Source organism: Fragaria vesca, linkage group LG1 (genome assembly GCF_000184155.1).
Source record: "Fragaria vesca subsp. vesca linkage group LG1, FraVesHawaii_1.0, whole genome shotgun sequence".
Lineage (NCBI taxonomy): Eukaryota > Viridiplantae > Streptophyta > Magnoliopsida > Rosales > Rosaceae > Fragaria > Fragaria vesca.
In genome coordinates, this window is record NC_020491.1 from 8,608,594 (window position 1) to 8,625,764 (window position 17,171).

At 39.5% G+C, this 17,171-nt stretch overlaps 4 protein-coding genes across 4 annotated transcripts in view; 2 read left to right on the top strand and 2 right to left on the bottom strand.

Annotated features, from left to right (window-relative positions):
• Positions 1-2,838, bottom strand: part of LOC101301041 (transformation/transcription domain-associated protein-like) — a 19,630-nt gene extending 16,792 nt beyond the window's left edge. The window contains exons 1-8 of the mRNA XM_004287769.1: positions 2,556-2,838; positions 1,610-2,349; positions 1,384-1,509; positions 1,205-1,290; positions 872-980; positions 398-493; positions 245-307; positions 85-144 (exon numbers count right to left, since the gene is read on the bottom strand). Coding sequence (XP_004287817.1) covers positions 85-144; positions 245-307; positions 398-493; positions 872-980; positions 1,205-1,290; positions 1,384-1,509; positions 1,610-2,349; positions 2,556-2,613 — 1,338 coding nt within the window. The 5' untranslated portion in view covers positions 2,614-2,838. The remainder of the gene's footprint in view (positions 1-84; positions 145-244; positions 308-397; positions 494-871; positions 981-1,204; positions 1,291-1,383; positions 1,510-1,609; positions 2,350-2,555) is intronic.
• A 2,103-nt stretch (positions 2,839-4,941) lies between these two features.
• On the top strand, positions 4,942-6,172 carry LOC101301328 (WEB family protein At3g51220-like). The gene is made up of 2 exons (XM_004287770.1): positions 4,942-5,235; positions 5,637-6,172. Exons 1-2 carry the CDS (start codon positions 5,092-5,094, stop codon positions 6,141-6,143), a joined length of 651 nt encoding a protein of 216 aa, XP_004287818.1. The 5' UTR covers positions 4,942-5,091; the 3' UTR covers positions 6,144-6,172.
• A 4,114-nt stretch (positions 6,173-10,286) lies between these two features.
• Positions 10,287-12,713, top strand: LOC101301613 (WD repeat-containing protein 82-B-like). Its single transcript, XM_004287771.1, has 11 exons — positions 10,287-10,376; positions 10,476-10,564; positions 10,646-10,746; positions 10,837-10,937; positions 11,027-11,093; positions 11,180-11,279; positions 11,365-11,478; positions 11,592-11,729; positions 11,836-11,920; positions 12,223-12,272; positions 12,359-12,713. Exons 1-11 carry the CDS (start codon positions 10,370-10,372, stop codon positions 12,503-12,505), a joined length of 999 nt encoding a protein of 332 aa, XP_004287819.1. The 5' UTR covers positions 10,287-10,369; the 3' UTR covers positions 12,506-12,713.
• Positions 12,714-15,494: 2,781 nt separating this feature from the next.
• On the bottom strand, positions 15,495-16,803 carry LOC101299240 (protein WUSCHEL-like). The gene is made up of 3 exons (XM_004289043.1): positions 16,413-16,803; positions 16,212-16,324; positions 15,495-15,881 (listed from the first exon to the last, which is right to left on the bottom strand). Exons 1-3 carry the CDS (start codon positions 16,801-16,803, stop codon positions 15,495-15,497), a joined length of 891 nt encoding a protein of 296 aa, XP_004289091.1.
• Positions 16,804-17,171: the final 368 nt, after the last annotated feature.

The window sequence follows — 17,171 nt, forward strand, 5'->3', positions numbered from 1 at the left end:
GTGTGTGTATATATATATATATATATTCACATCAAACAGATATTATCACCTCTGCAAACCTACGGGTCAACAATCAAAGAATACCTGAGGAATAGTACGCTTAAAAGTACTGAATTTCCCAACAAAAGCATCCAATATACGCCCCTACAAAGATACAAATTTTTTATTAGCTAGAGAAAGAAACAATTCATGAATTTTACCAGTTCAAACAATTCTAGCAAAAGCTTTTGACTGTTAGTCAGACCAATAGAATCCGTGCTTCGTCCATCGATGGCTGGTCAACACCTTTCTCGAATATTGGTTCCACCTACGTCCATAAAAATATTACACGAACTGAATACTAGATGAATACAAAAATTAGTAAAGTATCATGAAGAATAGGAGTTGGTATATGCACCAGATTCAGCATCAAGCGGGCACAAGTAGTATGAATGCTCAATGACAATGAAGCATCATGCATGTTGCTTGAGAACAAGTATATGATACGCGATAACTGCAGCACAATTAAGCAAGTTTGTTAGTGTAGGATGGGAGAATCATTGATGAGAAAGCAGGAAAATATCAATTATTTTTTCGGTTAAGGGGCAAACACAAACAAGAAACTACAAATTGCAAGTCTAGCAACCCCAGCACTATGTCTGGGAGAGAGAGAGCCTAGCCCAACCCATAAGGATTATTATCAGTTATTTAACCAGGAAATTTGAAAACTAAAAGAAAAAGAAAAAGAAAGAAAGAAAAAAGGAAAATAGCCAGATTAGGCACTGCACGTTGAAAAAGAAAACCAAACCCTACTGAGCCAAATGCTTGAACTGCAGTGCGGACAATGACACTAACAACAGATTGATTTTGCATTAGCACCAGATAGAAATACCTGTGACAAGGAAAGGTCCGCTCGAACATGATGAACAATCTCCGCAAGTAGACTATATGCCAAAGGCCTCAATGTCTCGAAGCAGGCTCGACCAGTTCCGACCAAAACTCTGGACACGTCAAGAACAACAATGCTTTCATAGTTAAATTATAGAGGAAATAAACCCTTCTTGAATCCAAAAACATGTTTGAAGGCTAGTAGTAACAAGAATAACTTTTCATTATATATAGATGAAGCACTGATCCATGATTTGCCCCAGTCAACCTGGCAATAGTCTATATAACTTTTTCATAACTAAGAAATCGTAACAAGCTCTCGAATCAACAGTATCACCTTTCTTCCAATAGTGTATCAATCAGAGGAAATAAGCCCCTCTTGAAATCTGTTCCAAGAACATGTTTTAAAGCTACTAACAATTCCTGCAATCAACAAAAGAGCTATGTTGCAGACTCTCACTCAGAAAAGAAGAAAATGACAAGAGGAGAAAATGAATCAAGATACAAAAATTATACCTTTCTAATTGATACAGAGTCTGAACATGTAACTAGCAAATTGACTATGCTTTTACATATGCTTTCTTCATGCTGCCTGATATAATCGGCAAAGCTCTTCAACAGGTATGTCAGAAACGAAACAGTCTGCAGTATCAGAGAAACAAATTAGTAAAGGAATAAAACAGAAAATATGAATGTGATGACCAAAAAGAATAGGTCTATGCTGATAGTAACAGCTGCTTACCTTCACCTGTGCACCCTTCAACTCGGTGTATTGAGTCTTCAAGTGCGGAGGAACAGACTCAGGACCACGGACAGATATAGCAGCAACCATCTTAGGCAACAAATGAGGAATATTGGTCTGGACAAGTCGACTATACAACTGAAACAAAAACATGACCACCAGGGGACTCTCGGTAATTATCTTGAAAGAACATGTACTGGGGTTAAGCTTCCCGCCCGCAGCATAAGAACTACTCCCACCACTTAATGATTGATCCAAAGAAGTGTCAATAGGCTTGATATCGTCCCCAGCCACAGACGCCGCACCTTTCTCTTCTTTCAAAAAGAAGAAATGATTCACAGTGGCCTCGAAATTGCTGTAAATTTTGCAGACAAAGTCCAAAAACGGCTGAACTTCATTCTCCAGAGTTGGCCTGAAGTTCCTGAGGAGATCAAAGATTATCCGAATACATATCAACCCATTCTCCTCATTGTCAGTGGTCAACACCTGCATTGCAACTTTCAGGAGATCCTGCACGAAAGGGCGGAGCACTTCACTGTGAGGGAGGCGGTTAAGAATCTCCACAACTATGTTCCGAAGCTTGTGCTCGGGATTATCAGTCATCTGCGGAGTTGTGGTTTGCAGAAGAATCACCGAGAAGGCTCGAAAGTAGCATTTAAGAAAATTCAAGTACTCCGCTGTGTGCGCAATCTCCAGGCTGTCCCGAACCTCCATAGCCATCTGCAGCCTCACCTGAATCGCTGTTTCGATTCATCGAAACAAAATCCAGCTCAAAATTCAATCGAAAAATCAAGCATCTCTACTCCTAAACTAACCAAATGCTCAGGAATTGAAATGAACAGTTGAATTATGCTTCAAATAGAGAGAGAAGAGAGAGAGAGAGAGAGAGAGAGAGAGAGAGAGAGAGAGAGAGAGAGAGAGAGAGAGCGAGAGCGAGCGAGCTTACGGAGGTCGGGCTCGACGAGGCGCCGAGAGTGCTGGTTGAAGTCTTGAACGGGACTCATGGTTAGTAAACGAAAACAGGAAACCCTAACTTTTCCGGGAAAGCCGGACCGGAACCGGAGTCGACGATTTTCAGAGGGAGATGCTTCGGTGAATTCGGTTCTTCTTCAACCCCGAGCAGCAGTACTAGGCAACCGGAGCTGCCGCTGCTCAAGAGGGCGCGGCTGAGAAGAGAGGGATCATATATAGAAGAAATTGGAAATTAGGGTTTTGGGACGAGATTTTGGGGGAGTAAGAGTTAGGTTTATTTACTGTCAGTGTCTCAGGTCCCCCGGGGAGTCGGAAGAATTGGGGGGGAATTGAGGTGTATTACAGTCTCTACTACTGAATGAGTCGGGGACGATGGTCGTTTTATAGTGGGTTTTCCGAACCCGCCAAGGCCCAACTAACACTGGGCCGGACTTGGAGTCCGATTGAAATTCTATTTTGCACTTTCACTTCTACTCATATTATCTACACCATTCTGATCCTCGAAAGTGTTCGCGCTAGAAATCGCAGGCAAACGGGCTCAGACAGTGTAAATATTAAGTAATTAAACGATGATCCTGGTAAACTGAGATGTTTGTTTACAGTCATGATCCTGGTAATTAATCGACTGCACTCAAATGTGATCTAGGTTTAGTAGCGGTTTCGATTTGATATATTTTACGATTTAAGATTTGATCAAATTAGATTTAAAGTTGCAAAGTTCTTCTTAAATGAGTTGATATGATTCATTTCTCGAAGTATGCTTATACGAATTCCGACGATTTAGATAACAACTCTCGTCTAAACACTACATCTACATGCATGTTTTTGTCATTAATAATCGTTACCTTTTATCATTCGTAAATAGCTAGTAAATGTTGATATAATTCTATTATGAATATTTTTTTTAATCTAAGAGCTAGAAGACAGCCCTCACGCCGTTATTATTAATGAAACCACATAATACAAAAAGAGGTCGTAAAGCCTAAACCTCATAGTGTAAAAACACATAGACATAATATCAGGAGACCCTACACAACCTATGCATTCAAACAAGAACCATTTAGCAAAGAGTGCATCCTTGGCAACTCTATTTGCTTTGCATAAAACATAGCGATATAACGGAAAGCTAAAACTCATATGGAGCCATAAAAGACTATGTATATCCGTTTTCCCATTATGCGAATATTTCACTCTGTCGTAAGAAGGCTGCAACCATTTGACTACGCAAGAAACTCGCTGTCTCAATAAAGCAGTCATAGCACACCGTGCATACAAGAATGTTTGATGATCTTTGGTAGTTGTTAAAAAGAAAAACAAGGGGTTAACCTAGAACCCCAACTCCTAAAGTTAGTTTATCACTTTATCGTCTTGTCTTCTCTAATTGAATTTCAAGCCCCTTTATCGAGTCTTGATCCCAATGCAAACAGAATTGGTGTCGTCCTAAAACGCAACTTTTTGTGGTAGTATTCACTAAATTACGAACGAAGTGTTGTTTTTGTTTACTCACTGCAATCAGATCAAAACTATGTCGATTCGTAGTTTTATGAAATGAGGTCACCAGAAGACAATTCTTCATCAAGTGTTCTGCCAGATCCAAGAAAAAAAAATGTGGACTTATAAGTTATAATAGTAATCCGTTTGGACATTTGGTGTTCATGCAAGGAAATAGAACAAAATTGTTGTAGAAGTGTAACCTTGAACGCAATTACTTAATCAACACACAAGTCACATTTTCATAAAACACACACAAGAGTCAGATTCTAGTGTTACTTCTTTGTTTTGAATTCCTGGTGCTAATAAGGGAACTACAAGAGTTCCAAATAATCAATTCCCTAACTATTTTATAGAAATTTGAGTCATTTTAAAAACATTTTGAAGAAGCCAAGTTATTTGGTATAACCGATAAACTAAGTCACTAAGTCGGTGGAAAACACGATTTTAATTCGATGGAAATTCTTGTCAAATTTAAATATTTCTTAATTAGATTCTTTAAATCTCTAATCAAATTAAGACGTCTCAAGTGTTTCAGTTAACATTTAGTCACTAACATGGTTGTCACTAGATGATTACTATAAGAAAACATTGGTTACAAATTGTGTGTGTATAAAGTGTATCTAAAAGAGGATATATGATGCAGGCTGCAGGGTCCTAATCAAGGTTGATAGTGCTTTTCACATATATAGCTCAGTAACAGGATGATCAAGACGGTCCAACCACCGTTGTCAACTTCACTTAACAAAATTCTAGTGAAGTGGACGCAAAGATAACAAAGCCCCATGATCATTTTCTTTTAACTTCTTCCAAGTAATCTAAAATCAAACCACCCGCCATTTGTAACGACTTCCTTATAGCTCTGCTGGTTATGGAAACACATATGTATTAAAGGACCTTCAACATTCATTTCATGACAGTACTGCAGGCTAGCATTGCTTTCTTTCTCTATCATCTGTGCAAATTGGGTTAGCTAGCGAGGTGGTAGGAGCTTCTTGATCTGTGTTGGATAAGCAAGCATGAACGCCGAAGAGGGCAAGCTGGTGGTCCGGGGGCGTGCCGAGATTGACACCAGGGCGCCTTTCAGGTCTGTCAAGGAAGCAGTGATGTTGTTTGGTGAAAGAGTTTTAGTTGGGGAAATCTATGGCAACAAGCTCAAAGAGGTTCATCTATTGTCTCTTTCTTGCTCTTGCTCTTCAATTCCTCTCTCATTTTGCAGTAACAAATAAAACTAGAAACCTTGCATTGTATATTTAAAGCATTGATTGGCCTGTATATATTAACCTCTATATTTGAAACTAGCCTTCACCCTTAAGACTTAGATGATAGCAAGATTACCACTTTTCGAACTATATAGTGCATTAGTGCATGACTTTTAGTTTTGGATTATTGCATTGTCGCATTGGTGCATGTTAGAGTTAGATGATCTCTATGTATTACTATTGTTGTGTGTTACTAGCTTGTTTTCTAATTAAGAATCAGATCGAATCAATCACATGTAAACAACATATATTGGGTGACAACGTTTCCTCACATTCTAGTACACGTACGATTTATCTGTCAGATTGGAGCTGCAGGAGCAAATGAGAATGGACGTGCTCAATCCCGAGTTGAAGTCCTAACAGCTGAGCTTGAAGAAACACAGCAACATCTGGAGAAAGCGAGAGAAGAAAACAAGTTAATGGCATACTCCATAAAGTCTCTCAGAGATGATCTCGACCATGCAAGGAGAGAGCTGTACAACTACGTGAAGGCAAGAGAACAGTTTCAAAAGCACCCAGTTGATCATCAGGATCCTGAGATTGAAGACTTTAAGTTCATTGAAAACGCAACGGAGTTTGAAACTAAGAGGGCATTTAACCAAAACGAAGACGAGTCACAAAAGAAAAGATATGTGAAATTTGCTAGTCCTCCTTCACTTGCCCAAGTCATTGTTAACAAAGAGGAAATGCAAGCAGAGGGGATGAGAAGTCCATCTTCTGTTAAGAAGATGAACAAGAAGAAGCCTCTAATAGGGTGGCTTTTCAACAAAAACAAAACCCTTCAAGTAGGGACTCCAAGATCAGGCTGATACCCATGATCGTCGGATTATGCAAAATATGAGCATGTATATGTATGTATTCTCTCTCCATTTCTTTTTTGCATTTTGGTGTTCGATACTATAACGTTGTCATTGTTAATGACTATTACTACCACTTTTTGTGTCATATATATGAGGAGAAAATAGGGATCGGACTTGAAATTAAGAAATCAATTAATCAAAGGCTTGCTGCCTTGCCTTTGATGGCATTTTGAATTTGCTGCCTTGCCTTTGATGGCTTGCTGCTTTTACCAAATGCCAACTAATGAATTGCCATGTTCTGTATCATATATTTGTTAGCAGTGAAGTTCATGCCTTCACGGTACTCTAACTCATCACCGGATTGAGATCTTAATTTTTGTCCTAGCTACCTATTGTAGTACATATTTAACTTGATGTCATCTTCAATCATATCACAAAATTATCAGTGTTCTAGCCGCCCAACCCGTCTAGACGATGTCTAGGCGTTCCAAGCTAGCCTCATGCCTTAGTAGTGCCTAATGAATTTTCGAACCTTGACTATATGCAGCGTTGTAAAACAAGTCCGTCTAGCTAACCCGTCTAGACGTTTGCTTCAAGCCTGCCCCCAAACTAATAGCGCTTATCGATTGGTTTACACTTTTTTTTTTCTCTCTCCTATAAATCTGCCAAACTAATCGATAACAAACAATAAGCTCATCATCTTAATCAACTCTCAATTAGGTTTCTAAGTATGTACGTACGTGTATAGTCAATCCTACGCAGCATACAACTCCCCCAATCCCATGGACGAGTTAACCAAGCAAAAAAACACAGACCGACAGCAAATCCAACATATAAGCATGGTGGTGGAGGGCAGAGAGAGATTTGACCCCCACGTACCTTACTTAACTTGCTCCATCCCCTCACATACCTCTTTGTTTATTGTGTTTCATCTCCTCCACGTAAACCCAGAAATTTGTGGAAGAAAATACAACTGGGGACGTACTGCTATATAATTGATCACGCACATAAACAATAAGGATTTCATTTGCTTCGATCTTTTCCTGGCAGGTAAGTCGGCGGAATTGAATAGAGGAAGTTGAATACTGCTTGAATTGACACCATGCATGTATATAGTAGTAGTTTTATGTCTCCATGCACATGCAGCCATGTGAAGCATACCAAGTGATGAAGACAAAACTTTCATAGCAGTAACATGCCTGCACATATATCCATGGGTATATCTCCTCTACTTCATCAGCTATGAGCCACTGGCATGGCTTAATTAGCTTACAAACTTGGGAAATCATTGCCTTAATTCTTTATCTTCGTATTATCCGATCACATTATGTGCATAAGAGATCGATCAATGAAGTGTGTGTACCCTTTTACAAATCTAGATTGCAATTTCGATAACTACTGTTAGACAATTCACGCCGTTATTTAGTTTCAACGTCCCATGATATCAGTATTTTTTTCGAAGAAAAAGAATTACTATCGGATTTTCGGTGTAACGTTCCGATGAAGTATTTCATATCTACCTAAACAGAAGAACGTATGCACCTTATAACATTTCCATATTAATTCTAGTATATGTTATATGTATTAGCTAGCAGCTTGAACACAGGCAGAGCCGATTACTGAGCTAGAAAAGATGGAGTTTGCTTAGCCAAGCCCCAAGCTCTCACTCTCCCACTACTAAAACCAACCAAACCAACAAGCAATTCATAAACAAATGAATCCGAGTTGTCGTTCCATGCAAACAGATTCTCATATAAATACACCTCTCCCTCCCTTTGTCTCTCATATGCTTCAACGACCACAACTGAATAAGGCTTGCAAGAAATGCAGACACCCATAGGAAGCCCCAAGATGAGAACCACCCAATGCATTCCCAGGCTGATGAAAACCAACAAGTTCAAGACCTCCAAACCCCTAGTATCTCCCATGACCTTGCTCGAGCGGTTTCGCGAGGCGGTTTTGCGGTTGATCATGTTGTCTGCAGTGTCCAACAGGTCCACAGCGAACCAAAATCGATCCACAGATTATGTGCAGCAATGTACATACTCTCCCTATGACCCTCACCACAGCGAGGCGGTCGCCGACTGCATCGAGTTCATCAAGAAGAAAGCTTCTCCCGACGACGACGACAACCGGCGATCGTCAGGTAGTAGTGCCAGTAGTTGCAATACTGATGCCGCTGTGGATCTAGATGTCATCATACCTGTGCTAGTTAACTACGTGACATATGTTAATGAGAGTCAGTAATTGTGAATTTGTACGAGTATTACTGGGTTATATAACTACCTGTCCCTTAATATTCTACCCTCTTTCTCTGTACGTTCTCTCTGTAGAGGGGTTTGTCGAAATTGTTAGGAGAGTGAATTGTAAATTGATATGCATTTCCAGGGAATTTCATGATCATATTTCGTGTGTTTCTTCCCCTTTCTGAAGTTTAATTCGTTTTCACGTTTTCTGTTTAAAGTAATAATTACGGAGGTTAATTCATTGTTAACAGGATTTAATTAATTAACCCTCACTCTTGCCTCCTCCCTTCACACACCTCATTCAAGGATTTCAAGCACGTATTTCCTCTAGGACCAAACCAATATACAATGGTAAAAATAAAAACCATTGTCTTAAAAAATCAGACAACAACGGCAAAAAATAACAAACAATAATAGATAACGATCGACTTAGGAAAATATAGATGTGCTCTAACTTACAAGATCAGTCATAATGAAAATATAATCAGTGAAAAAACCTAGTTCCTTGTGATAATTAAATTCATATCACATCAATTTCATCCGTCTGAAACAAAGATACTAGGGAAACAAAACCTAACATTTTTTCTGAGACTCAATTTCATCAAAGCTTGATCCTCAAGCTACCTTGATTATTTTCTTTAGTTGCACCGTGACAAAAACACGTCCTTGTACAGCCATCCCAGTCCCGTCACCCTTCACAAGCTCATACCTCCCTGAAGTTTTCTCACCAGGCCTCGGCAGAGGGATCTTGCACCGGCTCACTGACTCTATGCCGTACACAGTCGCACCGGGAGTTCCCGGCTCCACAACTTCCTCTATTCCATTCTCCACCACCGTCGCTATGCCACCGGAAGTCCCCGCTGCCGACTTGTCTCGCCTCCTCATAACTTCCACATATATAAAGTAAGGCCACACATGTTTATCCACTCGTTGAGTCCAAATTCTATTCCATGCAGGATCAAAAGGCTTCCCCTCCACCGGAAAAGGAGCCCAGTTATCTATCCCGGGTACGAGCCACCACACCAAGAAGTACGTCCGCTCTGAGATGCTTTCACTCGGAGGGTCGATTCCTTCGCCGTGGTGGATGATGAAGGACAAGTCGAGATCAAAGTCTTCTTCTTCTCCTCTTTTGTTCTTCCGGTCTTTCATCCAAAAAGGAATTGTGCTACGTCTAGTGTTGTAACGTCCAGGATTCCTCATAAAATCCATAATCATCTTCGTCCTCCTCTCAATGGTTGATGACTAGATTTAGGGTTGTGGCACAAGAGTTAGGGTTATAGTACAAGAGGATTATAAAGGTGTATCCGTGTATAAATCGTTATAGATATGATATAGTTTAAAACTTTAAATAGGATAGAATCTTTGAACTCTCTAAGACAATTAATTCTTTTCTTGTTTAATTAGTTTTTTTTTCATAAAAAAATATAAGAAAAAAAATAAACAATTACAAACAGAAGCCTCTAACACAACTTAAGCCACGAAAGTCGAAGTCATAGATAGTTATTATGCCAACCAGCAATTAAAATTGAATGATCAATATCTGCAATCGTGTCAACTAGAAGAATCGTATTTGATTAGTTGATGATATAGGTGAATGCAACGAAGCAATTATTTACTCGATTATGAATTATATGATCCGGCCAAACTATATAAATTAACTCTCTTTTGTGACATGTAACTCATCGCCTGTTAACCCCGGTTTCCTCCTTTACGTCATCGTTTTAGCCTTTTTATTATTTTAAAGACGGGCCGACCAGCTTGGGTAGGCCCAACCCACATACGTACCGTCCAGCCCGCCAAAAACTCCGCCAGCCCGCAATTACGTATTTCAAGTTAACCCACCCGATTCCATAACCGGGTTTCTTCGAGGCTTTAAATCAATTAAAACCCGACCCGTCCGGAGGTTAGAGACGACGAAACTCTGGCGGGAAGACCCAGTGCTGCTCCGAAATCAGATAGAAACAATAAGCAACGTTAAGCAATCCCCAAATGGCAGGTAACCCAAATTCCAAAGCTTTCGTCTTCGATTTCGATTTCAATTTCAATCAGTAGAGAAATTAGGGTTTTGAATTTTTCAATTTTGGGCGCGAAAAAGGTGTACCGGAAAGAGAAGACAAGGTCTCTCTGGAGCTGACGGAGGAAATTCTCCAGAGCATGGAAGTCGGGCTCGCTTTCCGAGACTACGTAATTGCCTCTATCTCTCTGTTTCGGATTGATTTGAGCTCAATTAACCCTAATTTGAATTAGTAATTGGGAATTTTACAGAGTGGTAGAATCAGTTCGTTGGATTTTCACAAGGCTTCGAGTTACGTAGTGACTGCTAGTGATGATGAGTCGATTCGGTTATATGATGTCTCCACTGCGACGTAAGGCTTAAAGGTGTTTTCTTTGTTGATTTGGGAAATGTGAGGTTGGTTTTGGGTTTAGGTTTTAGGGTTTGGTTGTGTTTTTGGCAGGTGCTTGAAGACAATTAACAGCAAAAAGTATGGGGTTGATTTGGTTTGCTTTACTTCTCATCCTACCACGGTTATATACTCTTCGAAAAATGGCTGGGATGGTATGCTTTGGATTTGGTATTTTACTCTGTTAGCTGTGTGGCTTGTTTGGAATTTGGAATCTGTTATTTACATGTTGAATTCATTACAGAATCGCTGAGGCTTCTCTCGTTGAATGACAATAAGTACTTGCGCTATTTCAAAGGCCATCACGACAGGTAGGGAGTGTGAAGCTGATTGCCCTGAGTTTTACTCTGAGTGCTTACACTACGCATTGTAATTGAAGAATGTGCTTTGTTTTTAGGGTTGTCTCACTTAGTTTGTGCTCCCGGAAAGAGTGCTTCATCTCTGGTTCTCTTGATAGGACAGTTATGCTTTGGGATCAACGAGTCGAGAAATGTCAGGTAGATGCTTGGAAGTGAAACTGTGCTGGATTCTTATATGAAACTGCTTACTTCAAAAAATTTCTAATTTGTGTTCATATGATAGGGTCTTTTACATGTACAAGGAAGGCCTGCTACAGCTTACGATGACCAAGGGCTAGTTTTTACAGTTGCATTTGGTGGTTACATACGAATGTTTGACGCCCGCATGTATGAAAAGGTCAGTTGTTTGTCTTTCAATACATATGTGGACAGAGAAAGTTGGGAGCTGTCTTGTGGTGTATGTGTATGAAGAATTCAGAATCACTGACTTTGATAATTTGATTTTCGTAGGGTCCCTTTGATATATTTTCTGTTGGGGGAGACATGTCTGATGCAAATGTTGTAAAGTTCAGTAATGATGGGAGACTTATGCTGTTAACAACTACAGATGGACATATTCATGTACTTGATTCGTTCCGCGGCACGCTTGTAAGTAGTTTTCTCCATAACTGTTTTTTTTTTTCTCGCTTTGAGTTAATGGATATGCGTTGCAGTGTAGTCTTTCTAATATGGTTTTGCTGTCATTGTTGTTTAGTTATCCACTTACAATGTAAAGCCCGTGTCAAGCACTGCTACATTAGAGGCTTCTTTTAGCCCAGATGGGATGTTTGTTATGTCAGGTATGCATGTCTCCTGTTACATTTTTTTCGTTTTGGGCAGATAGTATCTTGCTTACTGTTGTGTTCAGATGGGCATAAAGTTCCCATAAATTCATGTCATGTGATGAAGTTTTGGAAACCATGCTTGTGATTGCTGTTAATGAACTGCATTTTTGAATGCATAGTTTCTGAAAGGCTTTGATATCATTTCCATCTATATATCTTTATGCAATAGACTTCCTAGGAAACATCTATGACAAAGTAAGCTTGTATGATTACTAGACTGGCAGACATGTGATTTCTTGGTTTCTAAACCTTTGCAGGTTCAGGTGATGGTAGTGTCTATGCTTGGAGTGTTCGAAGCGGGAAAGAAGTATGATAATGATAATTCTGTGTTTCCAGTTATAAACACTGTTTATGCACCCTCTAACATGCAAATAATGTTCATGATTTGTCCAGGTCACAAGTTGGCTCAGTACTGAAAGTGAACCTCCTGTTATCAAATGGGCTCCAGGAAGCCTCATGTTTGCAACTGGTTCTTCTGAACTATCATTTTGGATACCGGATTTGTCTAAACTGGCAGCTTATGTTGGTGGAAGGAAGTAGAAGTTTTTGCCAGCTGCTCTGATTTGATTTCTACTTTTCTTGCAAAAAGCAGTTCAAAGATATCATTCTAACTGTCCAAGTAGATGTGAATCTTGAAGGCTTGAAGCAACCGAGTTTTCCCATCTGTCTGTTGTCATGTACCTTACCTCTAGGACCCAATTGAATAGAGAAACGACAATCCTGTATGGTTAGAATTCTAAGTTCTTTTTCAAGGGTTTATAGATGCTCTGCCAGTAAGGTCAAGATTGTAGTTCCCACCCTTTGTAAAGTCAGTGTCAGGCATCAAAGTGTAAATTTTTACAGAACTACAAGCTTCCAATTTTCTGATTGTATGAATATTCCATGATTGTAAATTATTTTCTGGAGATAAAATGTCAGGTCAGATATGAAGAGGTGGTGACCACCGAGCACTGTGGGTCTGTGGCACTGTGTCACACTAGAGACAATGGGTGTTTCCTCTTGTTCAAGTACCATTTTAGAATTTAGACCATGCCTTCCAAAAAATTCACCCTTTACCGGTCAGGTTTACAACAAAGAGTCTGCTAAAAATAATTATATTGCTTGACTGTGAATTTCTACTGCGGATTAAGACAGAAATGAAACTAACCCAACGGCTCACATTCTTTGGTGATTACTCCATAGAGGTAAAACCAGTTGTGATCGAAACGGTAATGAGGCCAAGTCGTAACATGGCTTTGAAACACTTTACATGAAAGAGGCTCACAATCATGATGTATGTGACGCCTCGTTTTGCTAGTAAGGGACATTACGTACTCCAAGTCTCAGAAAGCTTTGAAGATCTGCTTCGATCCCCAACTAAATCTCCATAAATTATTTCTATCCGACCCAGAGACCATCCCCTCTGTCGTTTTCTCCTCTCAAAAGACCTTGTACGCTCTAAACGACATCGAGGTCACTCCCACAAGCTGTGAAGTTTGAACTTCTGCCAAACCAGAAAAAGGAAATGCATCCACACAAAATCTTGGCGATGGGGACCTCATACATGGAGGGGTTGAGATCACAAAGCTAAGGTTATGCTCTACCAGACGCAAAGATAAATGAACAAAACATTCATGTATGCATAATATCATAAAGGGATTTATAATTTCAGTAGGTGAATGTCTAGCTCTGTGCATGTGTGTGACATATGACTCGTATCACAATTTTTTAGACTCGCATTTCATCTCTACCGTCTATAAATATTATTCACGCTCATATGTTGATATGAGTGAAAATTAAGAAGATTGAAAAAGAACAGGTTGGTTTTTTTGGGGTGACCAACAGAAAAACAGGAAGAGAGAAACTGATGAGAGGAGGAGGATCCCCATATGTACATTGGATCTATGAATCTCGCAAGCATACAATTGTTGAATTGTATTCGTTGGTGAAATGTAGGAAGCGTACAATATGAGCATAAATGCATGTATGCATACACATATGTGGTGTTGTATATATGGCTTCTCTAAAGCTGTTCTTTATTTAATCAATCCATAAGCAAACATTATTGCTTATATATATATATATATTTATATATATATATATATATATATATATATATTCATTGGTGTATATGGGTTGGCTATAAATATAGGCTATGGTCATATACCCTAGTACCAAAGGGTTTGCAATTTCTTCAAATCCAGAGAGCCTCTTTCCATGATATTTTTCTCTTGGTGTGTTACTCTTTCTACCATTTGCACGTCTAACTAGCTACCATTATGGTTTTTATTCTCTAATTCACTTGAAAATTTGCATAAGAAGAGGATAGAGGCATATTGGTTGATTGCAATCGTTAATTGTAACTTATATACCTACGTTTTGAATTGAAATATTATATGACAAACCGATGAACAACGCAATAATCTCCGCCACTGAATAACATTATACTTATATAAGATGAATGATTTTCAATCAGATCATGTCATAATTTTGACAAAAACTCAGTCACCAAATTGTTCAATGAAAATATCTTCTCAATTTCAAATGATCGATCAATTTAACTGAACAATGCAAACGCATACAAGACTAAATGAAACATAACATAACTAGCTATGTATGTTTTACAAGTAAGCTTATAGACAAAGATTTGATTTGGGATATTCACAATTTCATACTACTGTTACTATTCTATATATATAGTCCAGCTAGCTAGCTTGCTTGATGGGACAGTGAAACAATTTCCTCCATATCTAAAAGAACAAGAAAAAGAATATTTTTGGTAATTTCTAAGTGGGTTCGAACTTCAAAACTTATACTACTCCAACTCCAACTTTATAAGAAAACGGCTGCATATATATTCACACATTCTCATCATTTTGCCGTAGCTACAGCAGTTTGCTGCATATTTTTCCTTATACGCATTTGTTCATATCATTCGCAAATCTTTTCACAACCTTGCACAGATTGGAACCCTACTCATAATAATACACACTCACCCAGTTCTACTTCTTCTTCACAAGTAATCTAACTAATCTAAGGCCCCCACCTTAATCTCTGTCGAGATACTACGTCACGACTACGTACAGAGCAAGCCGGTGAAAACCACCATTATTCACCATCTACCCTGATCGATCTTCAAGCTAGAGCTTGAAAATGACCGAGCCAGTAAGTAATTAATGCCACTATTCAATTCAAAGATGGCGACGGCAAACCATCCATGACAGTAAAATTTAGTAATCTCAGGAAATCTTCACCGTGATCGTGTTCTTGTTGGTGATGAGGACTGAAGAAGACTGACGTAGACCTAGCTCAGTTAATTAGAGGGTTAATAATTAATTAATCATTGGATTATTAGGTCATGCATCTAAATTAGCAAAGTAATGATGGAATATTCTTGGAAAAGAGCAAGTACTCTGAAAGTAAGATATATAAATAAGCATAAATGAAAAGTTCTTTGCATGACACATGTCAGGGGGATTAATTAGTACTGAGAACAATTAGCTAGCTAATTGCATTGGATAGGTTGTAAAGGAAGGAGGAATCTTGGGTTTCAGTGGTAATTGAGGGTGTTGTAGCCGTAGGAGTTGAGGCTGAGCTCAAGGGAAGTGCGAGCGCCACCGTTGTAACCACCCCAGCTACCGGAGTAGTAGCCGTAGCCGCTGCCGCCCTCGGAAGAAGTCTTGATGTTGCCAAAGAATTCCTCACCGTGCATGGGGAACAGTGGGAGGGTTTCAATCTCCTGGTGATATTCTTCTTCTTGTTCCATGAAGGTTTGTTCTTTCATGTCAAAGAAAGTAGTACTAGTACCAGAAGTGTAGGATGAGCAGGAATATGGGTCAACACCGCCGCCGACCCATGACCCAAAATTGTGACCAAGGGATCCACCAACACCAACAGCAGTAGTACCAGTTCCTTCTCCAGCTGAGATTGAGCAATCCTGGTTTAAAAGAACATTTTCATTACAAATATATATATGCTCCAACAAGATTGTCCTGAATAATAGAGAACTGGTTTCTTACTTCTACAATTTACTCAAAAGGGCCAATGTTCCTCAATATAGAAAATTCAAAATTCATGGTGAAATGTGTGAGTGTGTAGGAATTGTTTGGTTCAAATTTGCCTCACCTAAGTATTACTGGATGAAAGTTAAACTGTGATCACATGGGTTTCTAGTACAATTTGTTTGCTCCTTGGCATTTATAAACTTGTTGTAGCAAATTAAGACATAAAAGAAACACCCTTTTTGGTTTCATCTTCAAGTGCTTACCCTAAAACTCTTCTCCATGTTCATAGATCCATAACCACCACAGTTCCCCATCTGCCCGTTAAAAGCAATCACACCGCCAGCTGAAGAAGCAGAAGCAGGTGCAGAAGAAACCCCTGAAATTCAAAAGACCCAACTTAAGTACAAGAACTAAAAATCAAGGGATCAAAAAGGTTAAAGTATGTCATCAATTTGGTACATTACCTTGACAAATGTTGGAGTACTTGTTGTTCATGTTCATGTACTGATCATCAGGCTTCCAATTAGTACAATTAGCATTCCCAACAAGCCCTGATCTTTGCATGGGAACATGAACATCCGCAGTGAACCTCTTCTTCTGCCTCTCCCGAGCCTTGTGGTTCTGGAACCAGTAAAAGACGTTCTTTCCCTCGATCTTCCCGTACCGTTTCAGCTGGAGACAGATCCTCTGAATCTGCTCTGCACTTGGGGACCTAACTCCCTTGTTGTAGTAAAGCTCCTTGAGGATTCTTATCTGATCAGTCGTGGGAGTCCATCTGGTACTGCTCTGCCTGCAAACCATGGTAGCACTACCCCCAGCTGCTCTGTTGCCATCCTCAGTTGGTTGTGGCTCCATTGGTGATAGTTTTGAGAGAATTGAAGAGTGGTGAAGATGAGAGAGAAAGGTTGGAGTTGATGAAATGATTTTGGGATTGGGGATTTGGGTTTATAATGTGGAGGGGAAATGAGATCAAAGAAATATCTGAGAGAGAAGGACTGAAGTTGACAGAGAGGTGTTCATAGAAAGGGAAGGGACAAAAGAAAGATGGAAGCTAGGAAGGGTATGATTGGAATTACTTGGATGAAAAGGCATATGGTGCACTTTCACTTTTGAAATATTAACAAAAAATATGATTGTATGTGGTGTGGGCAGGGCATGATATGAAGTGATGTATTGGATTGGAAAGAAAATGAGAGGAGGGGGGGGGGGGGGGGGGGGCGTTG